At 42.1% G+C, this 20,562-nt stretch overlaps 1 protein-coding gene across 1 annotated transcript in view; it reads right to left on the reverse strand.

Moving 5' to 3' along the window:
* The window catches only part of LOC142742095 (uncharacterized), a 380,698-nt gene that overhangs the window by 67,415 nt on the left and 292,721 nt on the right, over positions 1-20,562 (reverse strand). The window contains exons 7-8 of the mRNA XM_075851566.1: positions 9,603-9,765; positions 9,448-9,481 (exon numbers count right to left, since the gene is read on the reverse strand). Coding sequence (XP_075707681.1) covers positions 9,448-9,481; positions 9,603-9,765 — 197 coding nt within the window. The remainder of the gene's footprint in view (positions 1-9,447; positions 9,482-9,602; positions 9,766-20,562) is intronic.

A 20,562-nucleotide genomic window follows, 5' to 3' on the forward strand; every position in this document is an offset into this window, starting at 1 on the left:
GGTACGGATGTCTTTAGCGTCATGTCGCCACAACGCTACGTGCGCCGTGGAGGGTAAGTATAAGATTTCTGGCTGCTGGGACCCTGTATCTAAGTCTAGCATGTGGTAGGCTTAGATACAGTGCCCAGCAGACAGTATCACACATGGGCCCTGTATCTAAGCCTACCTTGTGGTAGGCTTAGATACAGGGCCCAGCAGACAGTATCACACATGGGCCTTGTAACCAGGGCCGGACTGGCCATCTGGCAGTTCTGGCAAATGCCAGATGGGCCGGTGAACAGTGGGTCGCCTGTTGGCCGCCCAAACGATCAGTGTCGGTGGCCTGCCTTCTAGGTGAGCTTCTGGCCTTAGGCGCAGGGTACTGCATTTGTAAGGGGGCGGCACAGCAGCTAAGAACTGCCGTCCGACTGTAATAGCAGCTCTAGTCTGTGCCGCTATTTAAAAAATATCCCCCTCCAGCCCTACTTCCTTACTCTTGACACCTCTCCTCTCCTGCTGCTGTTAACAGTTGGGACATGAGGGAAGGGGAGGGGAGACTGTCTGCGTGCACTGTGTCGGGCTGTGAGCAGGAGGAATGCTGAGTGAAGGCTCTTACCCCATCAACCTGCTGAACACCCTTCACATTTATCCTACATAAAAAGTAAGTGCATGTGAGTTTACACTGTGTACTTCATATGTGAATAATGTGTGCACGTAATCTGTGTCTGTGATGTGTACGTGTGTGTATATATACATAGTTACATAGTTACATAGTTACATAGTTAGTACGGCTGAAAAAAGACACATGTCCATCAAGTTCAACCAAGGGAAGGGAAAAGGGAAGGAAAAATTTCTACACATAGGAGCTAATATTTTTTTGTTCTAGGAAATTATCTAACCCTTTTTTAAAGCCATCTACTGTCCCTGCTGCGACCAGCTCCTGCGGTAGGCTATTCCATAGATTCACAGTTCTCACTGTAAAGTAGGCTTGTCGCCCCTGAAGCTTGAACCTTTTTTTCTCCAGACGGAGGGAGTGCCCCCTTGTTTTTTGAGGGGGTTTTACAAGGAACAGGATTTCACCATATTTTTTGTATGTACCATTAATATATTTATATAAGTTAATCATGTCCCCCCTTAGTCGTCTTTTTTCAAGGCTAAATAGGTTTAATTCTTTCAATCTTTCCTCATAACTTAAATTCTCCATGCCCCTAATTAGCTTCGTTGCTCTTCTTTGTATTTTTTCCAACTCCAGGGCATCCTTTCTATGAACTGGAGCCCAGAACTGAACTGCATATTCTAGATGAGGCCTCACTAATGCTTTGTAAAGTGGTAATATTACATCCCTGTCCCGCGAGTCCATGCCTCTTTTAATACACGACAATATCCTGCTGGCCTTTGAAGCAGCTGATTGACACTGCATGCTGTTATTGAGTTTATGATTTACAAGTACACCCAGATCCTTCTCAACAAGTGAATCCGCCAGTGTAGCTCCCCCTAGGACATATGATGCATGCAGGTTGTTGGTACCCAGATGCATAACTTTACATTTATCTACATTAAACTTCATCTGCCAAGTGGACGCCCAAACACTTAGTTTGTTTAAATCTGCCTGCAATTCATGAACATCTTCCATAGACTGAACTATATTACATAGCTTGATGTCATCTGCAAAAATAGAAATAGTGCTATTAATCCCATCCTCTATATCATTAATAAATAAGTTGAATAATAGTGGTCCCAGCACTGAACCCTGGGGTACACCACTTATAACCGGGGACCATTCAGAGAAGGAATCATTGACCACAACCCTCTGGATACGGTCCTTGAGCCAATTCTCAATCCAATTACAAACTATATTTTCGAAACCTATAGTCCTTAATTTACCCATTAGGCGTCTATGGGGGACAGTGTCAAATGCCTTTGCAAAGTCCAAAAACACTAAATCCACAGCGGCCCCTCTGTCTAGACTTCTGCTCACCTCTTCATAAAAAAAGATTAGGTTAGTTTGACAACTTCTGTCCTTAGTAAAACCGTGCTGGCTGTCACTTATAATGCTATTTATTGTCACATAATCCTGTATATAGTCCCTCAATAGCCCCTCAAACATTTTCCCCACGATGGATGTTAAGCTTACTGGTCTATAATTACCCGGGGAAGACCTAGAGCCCTTTTTGAAAATAGGCACCACATTTGCGCTGCGCCAGTCCCTTGGCACTATACCAGTCACTAGAGATTCTCTGAATATTATGAAAAGGGGGACAGAAATAACTGAACTAAGCTCTTTAAGAATTCTAGGGTGTAACCCATCTGGTCCCGGGGCCTTGTGCACATTTATTTTATTTAATTTAGCTTGGACCATCTCTACATTCATCCAATTCAGTATATCAACTGATATATTAAGAGCACTGGCACCGGCTACATCAGCTGCTCTTTCTTCTGTTGTATATACAGAGCTAAAGAACCCATTTAGTAACTCTGCCTTCTCTTGATCCCCTGTGATCAACTCCCCATTACCATTATCTAGGGGTCCTACATGTTCAGACCTTGGCTTTTTAGCATTTATATACTTGAAGAATTTTTTGGGATTTGTTTTACTATCCTTGGCCACCTGCCTTTCATTTTGTATTTTTGCTAATTTTATTACATTTTTACAGATTTTATTAAGCTCTTTATATTTTACAAAGGCTACAGCTGTACCCTCAGATTTGTATTTTTTAAATGCCCTTTTTTTGTCATGTATTGCCCCTTTCACAGAAGGTGTAAGCCATGTTGGGTTTAATTTGAGTCGTTTATACTTGTTACCTATAGGAATAAATTTTGCACTATAATAACTCAAAGTAGATTTGAAAATCTCCCATTTATCATTTGTCCCATTATTTAACATTAGTTCTTCCCAGTCCATATCCTGAATTGCAGCCCTCATCCTGGGGAAATTGGCTTTCTTAAAATTAAATGTTTTTGCCCTCCCAGCCTGCGTTTGTTTTTTACAGTATAGGTAAAATGTAACTATATTATGATCACTGTTACCGAGGTTTTCACGAACATTGACATTCCCAACAAGATCTGCATTATTAGAAATGACCAGATCCAACAGAGCTTCACCTCTAGTCGGGTCTTCCACAAACTGGCCCATAAAATTTTCCTGCAACAGGTTGAGGAAATGTCTCCCCTTTGCAGTTGAAGCTGAACCATGACACCAATTAATATCCCGGTAATTAAAATCTCCCATTATCACAACAGTACCCGCCTGTGCAGCCCGTTCCATCTGTTTATATAGCTGAACATCCATCTCCTCAGTTATATTGGGGGGTCTATAGATTACACCAAAAGTAATTTTTTCAGTGTTTACCTCCCTTTCTAGTTCCACCCACAAGGTTTCAACCTCCTCACAGTATTCACCCACTATTGTCTCTTTCACACTCGCCTTCATATCACTTCTCACATACAGACATACACCACCGCCTTTCCTATTTGTCCTGTCTTTCCGAAAAAGTGTAAAACCCTGTAGATTTACAGCCCAGTCATGTGAAGAGTCCAGCCATGTTTCAGCAACACCAACTATATCTATATTTTCTTCCAGTATCAAGGCCTCCAGCTCCCCCATTTTGCTTGCTAGACTTCTGGCATTTGTGAACATACACTTTAACTTGCCTGTCAGTTTTTCACTTTTATTATCAGAAATGTGATTTGACATTAATCGGGCCTTTTTATTTACACTGATGTTTTGTAACAAAAGGATCTCCTTATCTTGTTGTCTAGTCCTCTCCCCACATTCTGTTTCTCCCCCCACCAATATAGTCTGACCCCTCTCTAACCTGGCTACCCCTTTTTTTTCTACATTGACCTCCCTCCTCAGCCCTAGTGTGTGATGTGTTCATGTTTGTGTATACAGGGAAGGAAATAAGTATTTGATCCCTTGCTGATTTTGTAAGTTTGCCCACTGTCAAAGACATGAACAGTCTAGAATTTTTAGGCTAGGTTAATTTTACCAGTGATAGATAGATTATATAAAAAAAAAAAAAGAAAATCACATTGTCAAAATTATATATATTTATTTGCATTGTGCACAGAGAAATAAATATTTGATCCCCTACCAACCATTAAGAGTTCAGCCTCCTCCAGACCAGTTACACGCTCCAAATCAACTTGGTGCCTGCATTAAAGACAGCTGGAATTCCTGTGACGCGATTAAGGGACATACCATATATGGGCAGACGGCCCAGGGTCTATTGAAGGACCCCAGGGCTGTCTTACCATATTTCCTGTTGTTAGGGCATACTGAGGTATGTCCTAACAACTGCCTGTGTACTATCATATATGTACTGGCATATAGCTATAGGCCTAAAGGATTCATAAACTTTCTAAATGCTGTTGTGAATACTTTGAGGGGTCTAATTTCTAAAATGGGGTGTTTCATAGGTGTTTCTAATATATAGGCCCCTCAAAGCAACTTCAGAACTGAACTGGAACCTAAAAAAATTAATAAATTTGGCAATACTTCGCTTCTTACATTATACTGATGATGAGCCGTGCCCACCCCAAGATGACCCCAGTTTTGACCGTTTGTATAAATGGAGACCCCTATTAGACCGTTTCAGTGCCCGGTTTTCCCAAGCATTCACCCCCGAGAAGTGTATTTCTATTGATGAGTCCTTAGTAGATTTTAAAGGGAGGGTTCAATTCTGCCAGGATAGGATATATGAAGGGAAGGACAGCAGTATTCAGCCCCCAGAATGCCCCCCCCTTACTGGGAGTTAATGCAAAAATTGTGTGGGATTTGGTGCACCCACTGCTGGACCAGGGTCACCACCTCTACCTGGATAATTTTTATACCAGCGTCCCACTCTTCAACTGCCTCACTTCCAGAAGTACTGCGGCATACGGCACTGCTAGAAGAAATCTGAGAGGCCTCCCTAAGGCCTCATGCACACGACCGTAGCCGTGTGCACGGCCGTGATTTTCGGGTCGGCCGGCTGCGGACTGTCAGCCGCAGGCCGCCCGCAAATCGTGGGACATGCACATGGCCGCGGCCATTGTTTTCAATGAGCCCGGACCGCAGAACTGGGCCGTAATAAGACATGCCCGTTCTTTCTGCGGTCCAGGCTCCCGGGCCGTGCACGGACAGCAAAAACTTCGGTCGTGTGCACGGCCCCATAGAAAAGAATGGGGCCGCAATTCTCCCGTGGATTTTCGGGGGAATTGTGGCGCAAAAACACGGTCGTGTGCATGAGGCCTAAGACTCTGATTGGGCAAACACTCAGAAGGGGTGAGTGTAGGGCACAATCTAGCAGCAACATATTGTGTGTCACGTACAAGGAGAAGAGAGATGTCACACAAGTACCCATGTACCTGTACGAGGCACCAGTACAGAGACCCCCAAACCAGACTACATCCTGGACTACAATAGGTACATGTGAGGGGTGGCATTGTCAGATCAAGCCCTGAAGCCCTACAGCGCCATGCGGTGTGGTATAAGAAGCTGGCCGTGCACGTCATACAGATGGCATTGTGCAATGTGTACGTGCTACATCGATGTACAGGCCAGATGGGAACTTTCCTGGAATTTCAAGAGGTGATTATCAAGAAACAAATTTTTAGGGACCAAGAAGGGGGGCACCCAGTACTTCTCGATGTGGATTGACAGTCATTTTGTATGTCTTCCATTTTCTTACTATTGCACCAACAGTTGTCTCCTTCTCACCCAGCGTCTTACTTATGGTTTTGTAGCCCATTCCAGCCTTGTGCAGGTCTATGATCTTGTCCCTGACATCCTTAGAAAGCTCTTTGGTCTTGCCCATGTTGTAGAGGTTAGAGTCAGACTGATTAATTGAGTCTGTGGACAGGAGTCTTTTATACAGGTGACCATTTAAGACAACTGTCTTTAATGCAGGCACCAAGTTGATTTGGAGCATGTAACTGGTCTGGAGGAGGCTGAACTCTTAATGGTTGGTAGGGGATCAAATACTTATTTCTCTGTGCACAATACAAATAAATATATATAATTTTGACAATGTGATTTTTCTGTTTTTTTTTAAATATAATCTATCTCTCACTGGTAAAATTAACCTAGCCTAAAAATTCTAGACTGTACATGTCTTTGACAGTGGGCAAACTTACAAAATCAGCAAGGGATCAAATACTTATTTCCTTCACTGTATATATACATATACACACACACATATTTTTTGGGGGAGGGTATATGTATTGGGGCTATTACCCCTGACATTTTAAGACCTTAGCAACGCCCCTGGCTCCTAGTGCTGCATAGTTGGGTTATTTAGGAGACCCAACGATGCAGCTGAAAGCTGCGGGCCATCAGCCATGAAGAGAATTTAAGGGAGCCTAAGAAGAACTTTTGCATCGGGGCCCATGAGCCTTTAGCTACGCCCCTGGTGATAGATAGAGATAGGAGAGCAGGATTCTCCTCTACTATGTGTGCAGTGTATAGAAGATATGATAGTAGTTAAACTCCATCCACTAGGTCAGAGACAACTGAGAATAAGACATAGAGCGAGTAGAGGGCGAAACTGCTAAAAAATGAAGTCACAGAATACAAATCACATAATGGCCAGAAATAGTGTTATTCCTCATGAACACACATATGACAGCTTATTCTGAAATGTCATCTGAAAAGTCATCTGAAAAGTGAGGTGCGCTTTAACATTAAATTACATTACTTGCCAATAAGGCTCAATGTCCTTTTCTTGCACTACTGATAAAGAGTACAAATTATAATGTTATTAACTAGCCTACAAAACATAACTTTTATTAATAGGTGCTTGACCTCTGTGGCAGAAGGAACATGAGCAATAGCAGCATTAGCTGCTGTATTATTGTATATACACTAGGGTAGCGTCTGCAGATCGCGCCCCTATTAACACACAGAACCACTGATGGTATTTAAAACCATTAATAAAAGGCCCCCAGACATGTTTCGCCGACACTCAGTGTCCTCAGTGGTAAACGGGGCCGTGACAATAATACAGCAGCTAACACTGCTATTTCTTATGTTCCTACTGCCACAGTGCAAAAATCTATATGGTTAATACTCTTACGTATTTTTTCAGAGAACCCTGGTTCGTTTTTACATTTTTGAGGCTCAACAGCTATTAATAATTGAAGTTATGTTTTCTAGGATAGTTAATAACATTACAATTTAAGTATTCCTTAACAGTAGTGCGAGTAAACTATATTGAGCATTATTGGCGTGTTATATTAACCGTAGTAGTGTTATATTAACCCCTTAACGCACCTTTACGCAACTGTACAACTGGGTTTGCAATCCATTAAGGCACCATGAAGTATAGTTACGTTATGGTGCTTTTCTGTCACCATGTCAAAACACATGGGGACAGAACAGTGACATCGGCTGTCATAGACTTTCCAATATGGGGGTCACTACTTGGGGGTTTGTTTTACTATTTGACTTCCGAGCCCTGCAATTGTGGACCAATGCTGTGAAAATCACCAAAATAGACCTCAATTGAATATGGTGCGCATGCTCATTTGTCCAGGCAAATGATAAATCCCTTGAGGGGTACAGTTTCCAAAATGGGGTCACTTCTTGGGGCTTCCACAGTACTCTGATACCTCAGGGGTTTTGCATATGCGACATGGCACCCAAAAACAAATCCAGCAAAATCTGCAAAATAGCGGTCCTTCGCTTTAGAGCTTTGCTGGGTGTCCAAATAGCAGTTTATGATCACATGTGGGACATTGCCGTAATCGGGAGAAATTGCTTTACAAATGTTGGGGTGTTTTTTCTCCAGTATCCCTTGTGAAAATGAAGACATTCTACAATTTAGTGGAACAAAATATAGATTTTCATTTTCACGGCCTAATTCCAATAAATTCTGCAAAAGACCTGTGGGGTCTAAATACTCACTATACCCCTAGATAGATTCCTTAAGGGGTGTAGTTTCCCACTTTTGGGGGGTTTACACTGTTTTAGCCTCTCATGGGCTTTGCAAATGAAACATGGCACCTGAAAAACAATCAAGCAAAATTTGAGCTCCAAAAGCCAAATGGCACTCATTCCCTTCTGAGCCCTGCCGTGGTTCCAAACAGCAGTTTATTACCACATATGGGGTATTGCCGTACTCAGAAGAGTTTGCTTTACAAATGTTGGGGTTCTTTTTCTCCTTTATCTATTGTGAAAATGGAAAAATCTGAGCTAAAACGACATTTTGTTAGAAAAAAACGTAGATTTTCATTTTCAGAGCATAATTACACTAAATTCAGCACAATACCTGTGTTGTGAAAATGCCCACTATACCCCTTGATAAATTCCTTGAGGGGTGTAGTTTGCCAAATGGTGTCTTTTTTGGGGTGTTTTATTTGTTTTGGCCCCACAAGACCTCTTCAAACCTGACATGGTGCCTAAAATATATTCTAATAAAAATAAGGCCCCAAAATCCACTCGCTGCTCCTTTGCTTCTGAGGCCTGTGTTTCCGTCCAGTATCACACTAGGGCCACATGTGGGATATTTCTAAAAACTGAAGAATCTGGGCAATGAATATTGAGTTGCGTTTCTCTGGTAAAACTTTCTGTGTTCGTTACAGAAAAAAATGGATCAAAACTTTTTTCTGAAAAAAAAATGACATTTGTAAATTTCACCTTTAAATTGCTTTAATTCTTGTGAAACGCCTAAAGGGTTAAGAAACTTTCTAAATGCTGTTTTGAATACTTTGAGGGGCTCAGTTTTTAAAATGGGGTGATTTATAGGGGGTTTATAGTATATAAGGCCCTCAAAACCAGTTCAGAACTGAACCAAATTTTACCACTAACTTAAAATCCAATGTGTCACGAGAAAACAATCTCAGAATCGCTTGAAAAAATAAAAGCATTTCAAAGTTATTACCACTTCAAGTGATACATGTCAGATTTGAAAAAAATGGTCTGGTCCTTAAGGCCAAAACAGGCTTAGTCACTAAGGGATTAAATACTGTTACCCGCTGGGGCCATTTTTTCGGTTGTGGATTGTGTAACTTTAAGGGTATGTTCAGATGTAGTGTTTTCAGCCGTTTTTCGGGCCGTAAATGTCCTGAAAAACGGCTGCGTAAAAAAACGGGCGTGAAAAAGAAGTGCATGTCTCTTCTTGAGACGTTTTTGGAGCCGTTTTTCATTGATTCTATAGAGAAACAGCTCCAAAAACGGCCGTAAAAAACGCTCTGAAAACCGCGAGTTGCTACAAAAAGTCTGAAAATCAGGAGCTGTTTAACCCTTGAAAACAGCTCCGTATTTTCAGACGTTTTTTAGTAAACGTGTGAACGTACCCTAAGTGACTACACTATTAGGTTCATGTCTTTTCTCTTTTTGTCCCCTTTATGGATTTCGGGCTGATACATTAAAGCAAACTATTGCTGCCCATAGAATAAAAATAAATAACCTTTTATATACTTTGTTTTGCAACATTGTACATTTTGATTCATTTCACTGGCAGTTGTATTTTTTTAATGAGTACTTACATGTTGAGAACTGCCTTTCTGGGGACATATCCAACTAGCGGAATCAAAAAGAAAAAAAAGTGTATGGTTACAAACAGTTTAATGACTGATTAATAAAGTAGGATAATTTATTTGAAAATAAACTTATACAGCTTGAGATTCATATTGAAACTTACATTTGCCTTCATAAGTACGACATAATATTTTATCTGAACCAGTGAGCTGAATAACATCTAAGATTTCTCCTCTTGTGTATGCAAGATCCTTATAGCCGGGTTTTTGAATAATAGCATTTGGGTCAACCATCATTCTTGTTAGTACTTTGATTTCTCCATGAAACTATGGAATAAAATAGCATACTTAGTTTATGGTAATGCCAAAGCATATTGCACAATATCATAACAAGAGACTGTATACAAAAACAAAATAAAACATACAGCAGAACAATTGGATTCTATGTTATTAAAATATTAGGCTTTCTGACAATATACAATTATAAATAAAAAAAAGAAACTTTGGCTAAAAAAATAATCTCAAAATAATTTGGGCTCAGATAACTTTCATCAGGTTCTGTAGTTCATAAGTGGTCACAAAAAATTCACATATATAGCTCTACTCATAATTAGGTGGCAAAATAGCTTCCTCAATTGATGTTTACCCTAGTCACCGCCATGTTAAGTGGTGTTTTCTTGGTTTATATCATATGACATTTGCATCTGGGTTGTCCACATTGAAATGAGCTTGGTAAAATACAGATTAGAATTTTTGAAAAGGTGATTGTAATGACAGGGTAGGGAGACAGACAGGTGAGCCCTAATCTATTCGCCACTCAGTCCCTGCCTACTTGCAACGACCCGTCCTAAGCGACGGGGTACAACTGGGCGACAGTCCCTACGCTCAGTAAGTGCAAGACAGACAAAACAGACAGGGGTACACAGAAGCAGGGAAACGGGGCAGCTGCCCACGGAGACACCGTGAGCAACAAGAGTGGTGAACGAGCCGAGTCAAACCAGGAGAGAGCGAGGTACAAAACGCTGAGCAGGAGAGTGGTCAGAAAGCCAAGGTCAATAACAAGCAGAGGATCCGTAGTACAAGCAGCAGCATCAGCAAGCCAGGAAAAGCATAGAAGAATCACAGGCAAAGGAGGAACAGGAAAGACAGGTATAAATAGACAGTGGGCGGGAACTAGCCCCGTCTGGCCAGGCTGTGATAGGCTCTCCCACTCCTAAGCCTGCCATCCTGAGTGGTGGAAGATGGAGTCAGTCTCACAGACATAGGAGCAGGTGCAGACTGATTGCCCACGGGCGTCGACACAGAACCTGTGTCTGGTAAATCCTTTACAGTGATATTTTTTTCAAAAGAAAAGTCTAAGATGTTTCAGTGATTCTGCGTTATGTCCCCCAAATCCCCCAATGTTGTTTATTATATCTACTGTTAACCAAAATTGCTCAATGTTAAATTAATCATGGCTGAGCATTCGATGGACATTTTCATCAGTATGTTTCTGCAGCCAAATCTCTCCCTGGACGATTTGACTAATTTGTGCATTAAACGGACGGTCCATTGATATCAATAGGCACAGTGTAATGTTTAATTTAATTAATGCTGAAATGAACTAATAACATATCAGGATTTGGCAGTGGGGTTCTTGTAGTTAGATCCCCACCATTCAGAATGCTATGGCGTATCATAGAGATATAGGCTGGGTTCACACAACCTATTTTCAGACGTAAACGAGGTGTATTATGCCTCGTTTTACGGCTGAAAATAGGGCTACAATACGTCGGCAAACATCTGCCCATTCATTTGAATGGGTTTGCCGACGTACTATGCAGACGACCTGTCATTTACGCGTCGTCGTTTGACAGCTGTCAAACGACGACGCGTAAAAATACAGCCTCGTCAAAAGAAGTGCAGGACACTTCTTTCAGATGTAATTTGAGCCGTTCTTCATTGAACTCAATGAAGAGCAGCTCAAAATTTACGGCTGTCAGAGAAGCCTCGCAAAATGCGAGGAGGAGCATTTACGACTGAAACGAGACAGCTGTTTTCTCCTGAAAACAGTCTGTCTTTTCAGACGTAAATGCCTGCTATCGTGTGCACATACCCATATACTATAACATTCAATGATGGGAAAACCCCTTTAAATAAATGTATTTGACCGGCGATTCACCTGTGATAATAGCTAATGGGACTAAGGGGCGTCACCGGAAACCCCTATAGTGAACTCCTGTATGCTTTGAACACAACGCAACAAAAGTCATCCTTTTGGGGAATTCGGTGCAAAACTACCATACAGTGACTGATTAATAACACCATACACTGACTGAATAATACCACCATACACTGACTGAACAATGCCACCATACACTGACTGAATAAAACCTCCATACATTGACTGAATAATACCACCATACACTGACTGAATCATAACACTATACAGTGACTGAATAATACCACCATACACTGACTGATTAATATCACCATACACTGACTGAATAATACCTCCATACACTGACTGAATAATACCACTATACACTGACTGCATAACACCACCATACAGTCACTGAATAATACCACCATACACAGACTGAATAATAGCACCATACACTGACTGAACAATACCGCCATACACTGACTGAATAATACCACCATACACTGGCTGAATAATACCACCATACAGTGACTGAATAATACCGCCATGCACTGACCGAATAATACCACCATACACTGACTGAATAATACCATCATACACTGACTGAATAATAGCACCATACAAAGACTGGATAATAGCACCATACAGTGACTGAATAATACCACCATACAGTGACTGAATAAAACCACCATACACTGACTGATTAACACCACCATACACTGACTGAATAATACGACCATACACTGACTGAATACCTCCATAGACTCACTGAATAATACCACCATACACTGACTGAATAATACCGCCATACACTGACTGAATAATACGACCATACACTGATTGAATAATACCACTATACACTGACTGCATAACACCACCATACAGTCACTGAATAATACCACCATACACAGACTGAATAATAGAACCATACACTGACTGAATAATACCACCATACACTGACTGAATAATACCACCAAATACTGACTGAATAATACCACCATACAGCGACTGAATATTACCACCATACACTGACTGAATATTACCACCATACACTGACTGAATAATACCACCATACTGTGACTGAATAATGCCACCATACTGTGACTGAAAAATACCACCATACAGTGACTGAATAATACCACCATACAGTGACTGATTAGTACCACCATACACTGACTGAATAATACCTCCATACACTGACAGAATAATACCACCATACAATGACTAGACAACACTATGGGAACAAAAAAGTTGCGCGCAACCTTGCGAACATTTCAACATTTCTGATAGAGAAACATTGAAATTGATGCGCATGTCATCCTAATGACAAAATTCTAGCATTACAGCCAGGTCTACCTCCCACACAAGCAAGCTATAACTAAGCCCCGCTCCGCCAAACATTTTATTTAGGATGTATTCACACGTTGCGTTTTTATTTTGCGGCAATTTTCACAAAATGAAATGCAGCAAAAAAATTAATATGGCTACAACACGTAAGCACTGCGTATTTTCTGCAACGGATTTCATTGCGGAGAATCTGTAGCATAATACATTAGCAGCAGTGTGGATGACACTTGAACAAACCTTATCCCTACACAGAAACCATTCATAAATTGACCTGCAGTGCGATTTTTTTATCTGCAGCATGTCAATTTATGCTGTGGAATCGCTGCTCTTGTATTGTTGGATTTACCCATTGAATCCAATGGGAGGTAAAACCCGCAACAAAGAGCCATGTGTTGAGAATTTTGCAGCAGAAACGCTGCCATTCCGCCACCAAAATCTCAAGTGAAAAAAAAAAAAGCTTTTTTTTAATTGCAAATTAATAATAAAGCTGATACTTACTTCCGGCCGTAGTCGTGGCGTCGTGTTATTCTGTTCTGAGTGCAGCCTGGACTCCTAGGATGATGTTTCATCTCATGTGACTGCTGCAGCCAATCAAAGGCTGCTGTTGTCACATGGACTACAGCGTCATCCATGGAGGCCGGGCTGCACTCAGAACAGAGGGATGCGTCGCCATGACTACATTCGGGAGTAAGTATCAGCTTTTTTAATTTTTATTTCTGCAGTCTTTCTGCAGCAGACATGACACCCAAAAAACTGCATCAACATTTGGTGCGGTTTTTCAGGTGGAATTCCCTGCAGTTTCCAGGACGGATACTCAGTGTAGTTTTATGCTGTTTAACCGCCCTGTGTGTTCCTACCCTTATAATCAAATTGCTCTCTCCCCACAAAAATTACCTCTAAATAATAGTTCCCCCATACATAACATTTGCAGACAAGTTCCCCTCCACCACACGATTTATAAAGAAGCTCTTACACCACAAAATAAACTATACAGAAGTCCCCCTCCCCCACAAAATAGATTTATAAAGAATTCCCCCAAACTCCTATAGCATTTAGAGCAATGTCCCCTCCCCCACAAAATCAATCTATAAAGAATACCCACACATAAAACACTTATAAACAAGTCACCCCTCCCCCACAAAATCGATCTATACAGAAGCCCCATCCTCTTATAGATATAATTTATAGCTCCCTCTTGCCTCCTTCCTCACAGAACACATAAATTAACAAAGATTAAACTAAAGCTGTTGCTCTTACCAGAGTCCTGAGATCCGTGGAGGAGTCCTCACTGTGGTAGCAGCAGAGGGAGTCGAGCTGCGGGAGACAGTGCAGGCGCTGAGTCTGTGTGCAGGTTGTGCTGATTGTTGGAGCAGACAAATGCCCCTGCTGCTCCACCAATCAGCACTCACTTCTCACTGCAGAGGAGAAGAAAGAACAATTCTCCTCTCTGTCGTGTGACCATTTTTTCTTGTCAGTCCGGCGGGGAGCAAGGGAAAGGGTTGGAAAAAAAATATATTTTTATATAAAAATTGTATTATTCTCATATGGCGCCGCCCTCCGCAAGAAGCTGCCCTAGGCACTGCACCCCCAGTGCCTAGTGGTAAATACGGTCCGGGACGAAGGCATCTGCCGAAAATGCGGATCGGGTTCTGGCGTCTCTCCTGTGCAGGAACATGAATACAGGTATGTACTCCACTCTGCAGGGCCTTTTTTGCCCTTTTCAGTCCTGTGGTTATTTTGACTTGATACGTTTTTGTTGATGCCAATGCTCTGCCCCCTGTTATACACTTGTGCACTTTTCTGCTTCCATGTCATTATCATTAGTACTGTACATTGTCATTAACAACAGTAAATCTCTACATATGATGTGCTAGGTACTGTAATGCCCATGGCCGCGGGCTGCCAGGTTTGCTTACCTCCTGACTGCCGCAGCCATGGATCTGTGAGTGTTGGTCGCCATCTCTTCCTCAGGAGACGCCAACGCTCAGTTCCGCTTTGCTCTGCTGTGTCCCGTAGGGTGCGTGCGCACGCTTGTGCCCGCTCTTAAAGGGCCAGCGCGCGCACCTGAATTAAAAACCTAATTAGCCCATGAGACCCTGGACTATAACAAGGGCTCTGCCCCTTCCAGCATTGCCTGAGCGTTGTTGTCGTTTCCCTAGTTTGTCTCTGCAAATGGTCTCCTAAGTGCCTTCCAGTTCCCAGTGTTTCCCGTTCCTGCTACCTGTAACCTGTTTCCCGTGCTATCCTGGTCCAAGTGCCGTATTGAGTTGGAGTCGTGCTGCGCTGTGTACCACACCTGTCCTGCTACACCACGCCTGGAGCCGGCCTGCTGCCTAGTCCCATCCGAGCCTGTCTTGCTACTGTCTGAAGCTACCACAGGTACACTTATACGAACTATAGACTTTGACCTGTGTCCTGTTGGCCAGCTGCCATACCGTTAAGGCGGTACGGCCCAGTGGGTCCACGCACCCTACGTGACAGGTACGTTCAGTGGCCTCCCACTCACTCCTGTATCCACAAGTCTGTATACTTCAATTTATGCATGTACATGTCCTGACTTTATTACATCCTTTCCTGCATAGGCTGACACCATGTTTTTTACATTGTGTTACTAATCTTTTAATGTTTTGTATCTATCCACCAATAAGGTGATTTTTTTTATTACAATTTATGATCTTTTGTGCTAGTATTGACCTTTTGGTTGTAGGTTTATCCATATGTTTCTGGTCCACACATTAAGTCACGCTTGGTCTACATGTTTGGACATCTCTATTTAGATACACGCAGGGGTGGGATCCGGCCGGTTCGCCCCGGTTCCCCGAACTGGTTGTTAAAATTACAACCGATTCGCAGAACCGGGTGAAGCGGGAAGCCGGAGCCGGTCCCCTGCCCTCAATTGTATTCGCGTCCTTAGGACGCAGATACAATTGACTTCACTAGCGCTGCCCTGGCGAGGCACGAGGCCTCGCCATTCGGAGCTTTAGTGATGATGCAGTCGGCGATCGCGCCGCTGCATCGTTCCGCTGGAGGAGGACTGGCATCGCTGGAGGACGGAGCGGGAATGGGACAGGTAAGAAATTGTTTTTTTTCTTCTACCATGGGCAGCGTTGTATATAGTCCCCAGTAGCTACAGGGGACTATATAGGGAACATAAACCACAGGGGACAATACATAGGTAACAGTAGCTACTGGGGACTATATAGGGAACAGTAGGTACAGGGGACTATATAGGCAACAGTTGCTACAGGGGACTATATAGGGAACAGTAGCTACAGGGGACTATATAGGGAACAGTAGCTACAGGCACTATATAGGGAACAGTAACTACAGGGGACTATATAGGGAACAGTAGCTACAGGGGACTCTATAGGGAACAGTAGCTACAGGGGACTAAATAGGGAACATAAATAAACTACAGGGGACAATACATAGGTAGCAGTAGCTACATGGGACTATATAGGGAACAGTAGCTACAGGGGACTATATAGGGAACAGTAGCTACAGGGGACTATATAGGGAACAGTAGCTACACGGGACTATATAGGGAACAGTAGCTACAGGGGACTATATAGGCAACATAAACTACAGGGGACAATACATAGGTAGCAGTAGCTACATGGGACTATATAGGGAACAGTAGCTACAGGGGACTATATAGGGAACAGTAGCTACAGGGGACTATATAGGGAACAGTAGCTACAGGGGACTATATAGGGAACATAAGCTATAGGGGACAATACATAGGTAGCAGTAGCTACAGGCGGCTATATAGGGAACAGTAGCTAAAGGGGACTATATATGGAACAGTTGCTACAGGGGACTATATAGGGAACAGTAGCTACAGGGGACTATATAGGGAACAGTAGCTACAGGGGACTATATAGAGACCAGTAACTACAGGAGACTATATAGGGAACAGTAGCTACAGGGGATTATATAGGGAGCAGTAGCTACAGGGACTATATAGGGAACAGTAACTACAGGGCACTATATAGGGAACAGTAACTACAGGGGACTATAGGGAACAGTAACTACAGGGGACAATACATAGGGAACAGTAACTACAGGGGACTATATAGGGAACTAACTACAGGGGACTATATAGAAAACACTAACTACAGGGGACTATATAGGGGCCCTTATCTACAGGGAACGCCTCAGGGGACCCTATCTACAGAGGGAACTATACAGGGAAGGCTACAGGGAACACTACAGTGGGCCCTGTCTGCAAGGAACGGTAAATGGGGCCCTATCTGCATGGAACGCTACTACTTACAGAAGGCTCTATGGGGAGCACTATCTACAGAGGGCTCTATGGGAAGAACTATCTATAGAGGGCTCTACTGGGAGCACTATCTACAGAGGGCTCTATGAGGGGCACTATCTACAGGGGGCACTGTGTGCGCTGCATTAATTTACAGTGTCACAATTTTATTCATGGACACAGTGTATGGTACTATTATAATCAGGGGTACAGTGCATGGTACTATTATATTCAGGTGCACAGTGTGTAGCACTATTATATTCGGGGACACAGTGTATGATGCTATTATATTTAGTGAAACAAAGTGGGGCACCATAAGAATTTGCTCTTTGTTTATAGGTGCAGAAATGTTGAAAAAGTGAGCTTCCGAAGACATCTGATTGAGCAAATTGACCCATTTCCGCAGAAATGGGTCATGGTCAGGAGGTATCATAGAGTTCTGGACCAGATGGAAAAGTAAAGAGAAAAAGAATGAATCTGAGAAGTCGTCACCGGTGAGTCACTAAATGTAAATGAGAGTAATTATGTGTGTATCGTTCTTTTTTGTGAAACCGCAACTCCCAGCATATCCTTACCATCGTTCTGGCTATACTGGGAGCTGTAGTTTTATTCCGTACAAACTTATATGGCAGGGGTTAAACTAAATTTGCAAATTATCTCTGTACTGAGTGGTATTTGTACTGGTGCTGTATATATGTACTGAGCTTGGTTCTGGTGCTGTATTTATGTACTGAGCTTGTTTCTGGAGTTATGTTCCTCATAACAACCAAGCTCAGTACATATAAACAGCACCAAAGAGAAGCTCAGAAAATATATACAACTCCAGAACCAAGCTCAATACTTATATACAGCGCCAAAGAGAAGCTAATAACATATATAACACCAGAACCAAGCTTAGTACATATATACAACATCAGAGCAAAGCTCAGTACATATATACAGCATCAGAACCAAGCTCAAATACATATACAACACCAGAACCAAACTCAGTACATATATACAACTCCAGAACCAAGCTCAGTACATAAATACAACACCAGAACCAAGCTCAGTACATATATACAACACCAGAACAAAACTCAGTACATATATACAACTCCAGAACCAAGCTCAGTACATAAATACAACACCAGAACAAAGCTCAGTACTTAAATACAGCATCAGCACCAAGCTCAGTACATATATACCCACCAGAACCAAGCTTAGTACATAAATACAGCACCAGAACCAAGCTCAGTAAATATATATCAGGACAACCAAGCTCAAAACATATATAATTCAATTCAAAAAGTGTCTCTCATATATTATATAGATTCGTTACACACAGAGGGATCGATTTCCAGCATTTTATTCTTGTAATGTTGATGATTATGGGAACAGTTAATGAAAACCCAAAATTTAGAGTCTCAGAAAATTGGAATATTATATAAGCCCAATTAAAAAAAAAAAATTTTAATACCGAAATGGCGTCCTACTGAAAATTATGTCCAGTATCTGCCCTCAATACTTGGTCGGGGCTCCGACTCTGCATGAATTACTCAATGCGGCGTGGCATGGAGGCGATCAGCCTGGGGCACTGCTGAGGGGATATCAATGCGGCATGGCATGGAGGCGATCAGCCTGTGGCACTGCTGAGCGGTTATTGAAGCCCAGGTTGCTTCATCACTGACTGTGGAAACTTCACAAAGTAAATTTTGCATTTCATTTGGAAATCTCGGTCCGAGAGTCTGGAGGAAGAGTGGAGAGGCGTCAATCCAAGTGTCTTGCGGTCCAGTGTGATGTTTCCGCATCAGTGATGGTTTGGGGGCCATGTCATCTGCTGGTGTTGGCCCACTGTGTTATATCAAGTCCAGAGTCAACGCAGCGTCTAGCAGGACATTTTACAGCACTTCATGCTTCCCTCTGCTGACACGCTTTATGGAGATGCTGATTTCATTTTCCAGCAGGACTCGGTACCTGCCCACACTGCCAAAAGTACCAATACCTGGTGTAATAACCACAGTATCACTGTGCTTCATTGGCCAGCAAACTCACCTGACCTAAACCCCACAGAGAATCTATAGGGTATTGTCAAGAGAAAGATGAGAGACACCAGACCCAACAATGCAGACGAGCTGAAGGCCGCTATCATACAACCTGGGCTTCCATAACACCTCAGCAATGCCATAGGCTTATCGCCCCCATGCCACACCATTGATGCAGTAATTCATGCAAAAGGAGCACTAACCAAGTATTGAGGGCAGATACTGGACATACTTTTTAGTAGGACAACATTTTGGTATTAAAAATAATTTTTGTGAAATTGGGCTCATATAATATTCACATTTTCTGAGTGACTTAAAAAATTTTTGGGTTTTCATTAACTGTTACCATAATCATCAACATTACAAGAAAAAATCCTGTAAATAGATCAGTCTGTGTGTAATGAATCTGTATAATATAATATAATATAATACACTTTTTGAATTGAATTACTGAAATCAATTAACTTTTGATGATATTCTAATTCATTGAGAAGGACTAGTATATATACTAAGCTTTTTTCTAGTGTTGTATATATGTACTGAGCTTTGTTCTGGTGCTGTATATATGTACTGAGCTTTGTTCTGGTGTTGTATTTATGTACTGAGCTTGGTTCTGGTGTTGTATATATGTACTGAACTTGTTCTGGTGCTGTATATATGCACTGTGCTTTGTTCTGGTGCTGTATATATGTACTTAGCTTTGTTCTGGTGCTGAATATAAGTTCTTTACTTGGTTCTGGTGCTGTATATATGTACTGAACTTGGTTCTGGTGTTGTATTTAGATACTAAGTTTCATGTCCGTGGCTGCGGGCCGTCAGCTCCAATCTCCTCCTCAGAGCCGCAGCCACGAGTCGGCAAGTGCCGGCCCGAGCCTCCTCCTCAGGAGGCGCCAGCCCATGATACTGATGGTGTCCCTGCGATGAGAGGGTTTGACGGTCTCTCATCGCAGGGACACCATCAGTATCATGGGTATGTTATTCAACTCATTTCTCACAAGCTGCTTGTGTTTACTATAACATCTACTTTTAAGCAACACTTACCTTTACTCTCTAGCTTTTCAAGCAGTTATATGGGTGATTGGAGTTTGGCTACAGACTTGCATATTGTTCATCACTTTACATTAGTGTCATTGCACATTGTTGCCTGTTACAAAACATCAGTTTGGATCTCTGTGCAGACCATACAACAATGTAATTAGTCTGGTTGCTACACTCACTGGACTTTGTCCCCATTTTCTTTGTACCTGTACTCCCTGCGATTTTTGAACGTTTTTATTTTTCATGCTCTGTATGACTCATTTTTAATTGTTTGTGATATATGTTAATAAAATTTATATTTTCTCCGC

Source organism: Rhinoderma darwinii, chromosome 1 (assembly GCF_050947455.1).
Source record: "Rhinoderma darwinii isolate aRhiDar2 chromosome 1, aRhiDar2.hap1, whole genome shotgun sequence".
In the NCBI taxonomy this organism is placed as follows: Eukaryota; Metazoa; Chordata; class Amphibia; order Anura; family Rhinodermatidae; genus Rhinoderma; species Rhinoderma darwinii.